Source organism: Vespa crabro, chromosome 12 (assembly GCF_910589235.1).
Source record: "Vespa crabro chromosome 12, iyVesCrab1.2, whole genome shotgun sequence".
NCBI lineage: Eukaryota > Metazoa > Arthropoda > Insecta > Hymenoptera > Vespidae > Vespa > Vespa crabro.
Genome location: NC_060966.1, coordinates 4,025,820 through 4,033,319, shown reverse-complemented (window position 1 = coordinate 4,033,319; position 7,500 = coordinate 4,025,820). Strand labels below are relative to the sequence as shown.

The 7,500-nt window shown below is 35.5% G+C and overlaps 1 protein-coding gene across 1 annotated transcript in view; it reads right to left on the bottom strand.

Annotated features, from left to right (window-relative positions):
• LOC124428348 (iroquois-class homeodomain protein IRX-6-like) overlaps positions 1–7,500 on the bottom strand; it is a 50,343-nt gene that overhangs the window by 27,346 nt on the left and 15,497 nt on the right. Inside the window, exon 2 of the mRNA XM_046972291.1 lies at positions 1,133–1,654. Within this exon, the coding sequence (XP_046828247.1) occupies positions 1,133–1,654 (522 nt within the window). The remainder of the gene's footprint in view (positions 1–1,132; positions 1,655–7,500) is intronic.

The following is a 7,500-nucleotide window of genomic DNA, read 5'->3' as shown; positions in this document are numbered from 1 at the left end:
TTGCTGAATCCAATATACCGTTGTAAACGAACACAATAAAAAGTAAATCCTGTACGGCGATCATCCCGTACAGATTTTTTTTTTTTTTTTGTTATTTTCTCTCTCTCTCTCTCTCTCTCTCTTTCTCTTTTATTCTTCTCCTTTCGTGTTTCTTTTCTTTTTCTCTTTCTTGTTTTCTTTTTTTTTCTTTTTTTTCTTTTTTTTTCTTTCGTTGATTTTTTATTGATATCAGAGAATCAGAAGCATTTTTTTTACGTTAAAGAATTTTAAGAAATACTTCTACGAGAACTTTTTAACACTTTCGTGCCGTAACGTAAATTGAATCGAATTGAAATTTTTCTTTTCTTTATTTTTTTTTTCTTTTTTCTTTTGATCGTAACAGTGTACGAACTATACTCGTTATATAAAATTTCAAGTAAAATCGATCCAACGATTTCGACTGAAGTAGGCATAAACGTTATACGTTTTGAATATCTCGAAGTAGTTTCAAAGATAATCATCTGTTACAGACCGGTGCGTTGAAGAAATGTGATAAGAAATTCAGATACAAGCAAATACAAATATTTCGAATATATCTCAAGTATCGGATCGTTCAGAAAGTTTCTGCGGAAGTTATAGAGTCGCGTACGGTTACGGTGTATATATATATATATATATATATATATATATATATATATATATGTATGCATGGTATATCCATAAAAATTTGTTCCAACATTATCTTTTTCTTTTTCTACGCGTATATATATATATATGAAAGAAAGCGAACGATCGGATCGTCGTGAACATTTTGTCGTCGTTTAAATTCTATTGAAGGAGAAAAGTAAGAAAAAAGGAAAAAGAAAAGAAAAGAAAAGGAGAGAAAACTGGCGTGGCGCACGAACTTAACGAAGAAAAAGAACGAGTTCGACGATGAACATCGTTGGGACGAATGATGATTCGTAAAGTTTTTATGGAGAAAAGAAAAGATGAAAAAAAGAAAAAAAAAGAGAGAGAGAGAGAGAGAAAGTGAGAAAGAAGAAACACGGTGGAGGGACCGTGAGGAAGGGGGAAGAGAGGGGTGGGGGGAGAAAAACCAGAAAGAAGTCAAAAGAAGAAATAAAAAAAAAAGAAAAAAGAAGAAGTTACTTACGGTAGGCGTGTAGAATGGTGCCTGTTCAGCGCCAAGACTTGGAAAATAAGCAGCCATGCCCTCGGAAGCGGCAGCGGCTGCCGCGGCAGCGTAAGGCGCGCTATACATCGATAGGGCCGCAGTTGGTAATGCTCCGAGTCTTTGATAACCACCAAGTAGCTCGTACTGACAGGAACAGACAGTTTGCCCGGTGAGGGGGTCCGTGAAGATGGGCCTGCCGGTGTCGCAGCACCTAGCGGCTGTTGGGCCTGCCGTTGTTGGCGGTGGATGACCTTGAGACGGACTCACCGAGGCTGTTGGACTCCCCGGTGGCCGTACAACCGCGCTCGTCACCGCCATCCTTGCGTTCGACAGACCACCGGCCCCGCCACCGGGCACGGCACCCACCACGCCAAGAGGATGATTCGTCGTCCCTCCGCCGGACGCCGCACTCACCAAAGAGGAACTTCCTGCGCTCAGGTGAACGCCTGACGATGGTGAGCCCGACGACGACGCTAACGACGAGTTTATTGTCACAGGACACTGGAACATAAAACGATTTCATAAATTCATTTCCTTCTTTTACTCTTTTTCTTCCTTTTTTCTTCCTTTTCTTTTTCTTTTTCTTTCTTTCTTACTCACTCCTTCTTTTCCTTTGTCTTTTTTTTTTTTGTTTTCTTTTTTTTGGTTTGTAAGATCCACGTACGCCATCGATCGGATCTATTTTTTTTTTTTCTTCTTGTTGGTTTTCTTTTTTATAAGCGCAAAAAATTTCTATTATTTTCTTCTTTCAAACGATCAACGCGCACGCGTGATTCTATGTATTATTATTTTACGAATATGATGATATTGTCTCTCTCTCTCTCTCTCTCTCTCTCTCTCTCTCTTTTGCTGTCTTAGTTCTCTAATCTCAATATTGCGACACAGTACTAAGTCATAGGACATTGCAACAGACCATGAATCCATATTTCTTTATTTCTTTACATCTTAAAATCCGAAGAATTATCCATCCGACTATACTTTTAAAACGTGTATAATGAATATTGATTATATATATTTTTCTAACTAGTAGTTTCTTTCATTATTATTATGAGAAGATTGAAAAGAAGATGTAGTACAATTTATAGTCAATCAAGAAATTCGTCTCTTTCATTTTTCTAATCTGAATATTGTGACACGATAGAAAGAGAGAAAAATAGAAAGAAATATATATATATATATATATATATACACATAGAGAGAGAGAGAGAGAGAGAGAGAGAGAGAGAGAGAGAAAGAGAAAGTGAAAAATAAAGATTGTCATAGGGCATTGCAATAAAGCATAAATATATCTCTCTCACTCTTTTATCTTTGTTCCTAAAAATTTATCAATGCTACCGTAACTCCAAAAATTATTAGAAATTCTTATTTAATTATTTGCTTTTCATAATCGAACGCAAAATTATTTATATTATTATTATTATTAGTATTAGTATTAGTATTATTATTATTATAAAAAGTGTAAAAAGTAGATGGAAATTTAAAGTCGATAAAGTAATGTTCTCTCTCACTTTTCTAATCTCTACGTCGCCAGCAAAGTGTAAAAAGAGATAGAAAGAGAGAGAGAGAGAGAGAGAGAGAAATAGAATGAGTGAGAGAAAGAGAGAGAAAGAAACTTACAAGACTGTCATAGGATACTGCAACGGAATATGACTCCACTTCCCTTATTTCTTTATATAAACTAAAAGATTTTATATTTATACTTGACTTATACAAACTTTATATTAATCGTATTTATCGTTTTCAAACGAATCATAAATATCTCTTTTATCATTATATTACGAGAACAATAAGAAATAAATTGGATGTAAAATTCAACGATATCGATCGCAAAATTTTCATACTCGTGATGTTTCTATGCTCGACGTTAGAACGAAGTACATGCACAAGAAAAAAAAGAAAAAAAGAAAAGAAAAAAAGAAAAAAAAAAAAGAAAAAAAAGATAGAGAAACCATTAGGAAATATTAAAACGAACAAATAAATATTGTCTTAAAAGCAAACGAATAACATTCACTTCCTTTTTAATGTTTTAATGAAAAATCCGAAGGATATATCAATTTACATAACTATAACTCTAAGACTGAAATCAAGGTGATAATAATGATAATTTGAAAATATTCATTTCAATCATTTTCTAACGAACTAAAAAACGTTTCTTCTTCTTCTTCTTTATTTATTTATTTATTATTACTATTATTATTATTATTATTATTATTATTATTATTATTATTATTATTATTATTATTATTATTATTATTATTATTATTATTATTATACGAGAAGAACGAGAAACACACTGAATTCTAAAGTTGATAAAGAAATCTTCTCTCTTGGTGGCGCTTCTAAGCTTGACGTCACAACAAAATAGTACATAGAGAGAGAGAGAGAGAGAGAGAGAGAGAGAGAGAGAGAGAGAGAGAAGATATTCGCGAGCGTCAACTTATTCAAAGTTTACTCTCAAGAGTGCTACCGTACTCCGTCGCAGCGGGATTTTGCTGACAGTGTCGCATTCTGATGTGCTGTTACGCGGCACGTCTCTCGAAAAAAGAAAGAAAGAGAGAGAGAGAACGAAAGAGAACGAGAGAAAACGAGAGAGAGAGAGAGAGAGAGAGAGAGAGAGAACGAGAGAGAACGAGAGAGTACGAGAGAGAACGAGAGAAACAAGAAAAGAAAAGAAAAAAGACAGAAAAAGAGAGAAAGAGAGAAAGAGAGTAAGAGAGAGAAGAAGCAACATGACACCGGCACTTGACCGTATCGTCACCTTCATCGTCGTCAATGTCGTCACCGTCGTCACCGTCGTCACCGTCGTCGTCATTGTCGCAACATCTCACCACACAACATTCACCTCTATTACTACTAACTATTCTTCTTTCCGTAACTATACAAATAAGAACTTCTCTCTCTTTTTCTCTTTCTTTCTCTTCTATCCCCCCCCTCCCTCCCAACCCCTCCCGATCCCCCTCGCCCACCTCATCCCTTAAAATATCTCTCAACGATGTTACCCTATAACAGCTGCGTTTACTCCGTGTCCTTTTATCCAACACCTTTCTCGATCGAGAGAAACAATCGTTTTAGGATCAACACTAAAATCGGACACGACTGAATTGAGCTTACCTCTCTCTTTCTGTCCCCCCCCTCCTCGCTCCTTCCCAATCCTACCAATGTGTCCCTTATACCCCCTTTACCCCTCTCTACCATCTCTTTTAACCCCGGAAACCTTATTATGCCCTTTTTCTTTTTTCTTCCTCGTAACTTCAAAAGGTAAACTGAAAATCTGTGACAGTCCAAGGAGGGAGGAAGTAAAGTGGGTTTCATAAGGTAATATAGCGTGGCGTACGAGCAGGGAGAACTGTATGTAATTCTCTCTCTCTCTCTCTCTCTCTCTCTCTCTCTCTCTCTCTCTCTCTCTTTTCCTCCCTCCCCTCAGCCCCCCATCATTAATTCCATATCAAACACTACGGCTAAATAGATTAGCAGCTTGAGTGCCTTTCGCGCCATGGGCCTAAACAAACTCCGCCCTAACCCCTATCCCTATGTATATATATATATATATATATATATATCCCTACCTCATAACCCCCCCCTCTCAACCTCCTCTTCTTCTTCTTCTTCTTCTTCTAATGATACAGGCGTTTTGAACCACGTACCAACCCCATATAAAGAGATAGATACAGATAGAAAAAGAGATAGAAATAGGGAGAGAGAGAGAGAGAGAGAGAGATAGTTAGAGTGCAGTAAGCGAGTTATAGCAACCCTCTCGATCGATCCATCCATCCGTTGTCCGTTGTTCATCCATCCGTTGCCACGTTTTGCTATGGCCCCAAAACATATTGTCGAAACTTCGCTAGGGTATTGTATTGAAGAGCAAAGAGGGGTGGAATGGGGTGGGATAGGATCGGTGGGGTTGAAGCGGCAGCGAAAGGGGGAGTGAGGATACGAGGGGGGGGGGGGGACCAGCGGTGGGTTAGGAGGGTGTCGAAAAACGTGAGCCATCGTCCTCCACGCATTATGGCTATCGAGAGATGTAGTATAGCGTTAATGCGTGTCGTTCCTGGCAACGTAGCCACGATGTATCCTCTGCTCGCCCAACTGTCGCACATTCCTCGATTTATGAACGTGCATGTTAACTTCTCGTACGAATCGTTTCGATCTAGATCATCTTCGTTACTCCTCGATTAATGTTTCGAGATCGTTCGGTTATTATTCTGCGTATATCGTTTTGTTTATTTTTATTATTATGTTATGCGCGTGTGCGTGTGCGTATGTTTTTTATTTTATTATATCCCTGTTATATTTATTCAGTATTTATTTTTTTATTTATTGATTGATTGATTGATTGATTGATTGATTGATTGATTGATTGATTGATTGATTCATTCATTCATTCATTCATTAATTCATTCATTCATTCATTCATTCATTCATTCATTCATACATTCATTTATTTATTTATTTATTTATTTATTTATTTATTTAATTATTTATTTATTTCAGGATTGTTTAACGTTTAGATCAGTATTTTAAATAAATCGTATCATTGGTATTTATTATTGAATATTAATACGTAATATGAAACGCAAATAGTGACGCAATCAAGATTTAATTCATAAAATTCATAATAATTAAAATATTCATATTTAATAAAATGTTTATTACGAATTAATAAAAATATTATAGTATTGTTATGATATATAAATGATGAGTATATGAAAATTATTTGTTTTACATTTGTAGTTCATTTTATTTAAATGTAATCACATTTAATTGATTAAAAGTCATAGTTTTCATAAAATCATCTTATTCCGTTTGTTACCATGTCAATCTGTGAAAATTAATTATCCTGATCATGTATTCTTTTATAATTTAATTTTTTATTTTTTTAATTTGTCGGATAAATGAATTGAAAAATTAATCGTCATAGGAAGTCATAGATCTTTTTTTTTTTGCGACAAATTTGTTACTAAAAGTGTCTATACACAAGATATATATTTCTATATAATTAATATACAACAATATATAAAATACATATACACATATTGATATATTAAACTCTAATTTGAAATAGATTGATCTAAAAGGGGGGAAAAAAAACAAAATAAAAAAGAAAAAATAAAATCATAAGATAACGAAGAAACAAGCTTTACGAAAGAAACGTTACAAATTTTATACTTGACTTCGACATGTTGAAAATTCTTAATGATATTAAAAATCATTGATCGTTCCAATTTACGACGGACATTTGTCAATTTTCAATTCTTTTCAAAACTATCGGCATATAATGGATACCTTAAAAGGATTAAGAGGATTGTCGAAAACAAAAGAAAAAAAGGAATGAAGAAATAAAAAGGAAAAAAAAGGAAAAACAAAAAAAAAGAAAAAAATGAAGAAAAATTTGAAAACTAGGTAAGACAAATATAATCATTGAAAAGACGTTTCAATCAACGTCATGGGTGCACACATAAAGAGAAACCATATACTCTTTCCTACAAAGGAAGGAGCCGCTTAATCGCAAGATAATCCGTATAATTATACCGGCGTTCCTGTAACGAAGCGAGGCACGAAACCGCACTTGTACTTTCGTTGATCGTAAATCCTAAGGTGACTGGAACGAAGAGATAAAGCGTGAACGTACAAAACGGAAAAAGGAAATCCATCGATGCAAAAGAGAGAAAGAAAGAAAGAAAGAAAGAAAGAGAGAAAGAAAGAAAGAAAGGATACAAATAAAACAAAAAAGAAAAAAAAGAAAAAAGAAAATTCGATGTTAAGAAGTGAAAGATACGAAGAAGGAGATGGAAAGAGATAGACAGATAGATAGATAGATAGATAGATAAAGAGAGAAAAAGAGAAAGAGAGAGAGAGAGAGAGAGAGAGAGAGAGAGAGAAAGAAGAGTCACAGAATTCCACATCTTCCGGCGGAGAAAACTCAACGATGGGAAGAATGTGCTATGGGGCTGAAACCTCGAGCTTGGGGTTAAACGACGAAGCGTGTTGGCGAGTGTCCGCGTGCACGGACAATAATTCAGTCCTACTAGGACTCTCTTTAAAGAAAGAGAAAGAAAGAGAGTGTGTGTGTGAGAGAGAGAGAGAGAGAGAGATTGAGAGGAGGAGGAAGCGGGAAGAGAGAAAAGGTGGCCGGTTCCAAGTTACTCGAGGCGATTGCATCGAGCGACCAACCGTTGCAGGTCGTGCCGCAACTATATCACCGTTGCTGCTGTTGCTATTGCTATTGCTACTTCTTCTTCTTCTTCTTCTTCTTCTTCATCTTCTTCTTCTTCTTCTTCTTCTTTTTCTTTTTCTTTTTCTTTTCGATGCCGCAATTGCTGACTTTGGTGTCGCCTTTAAAGTAGCAC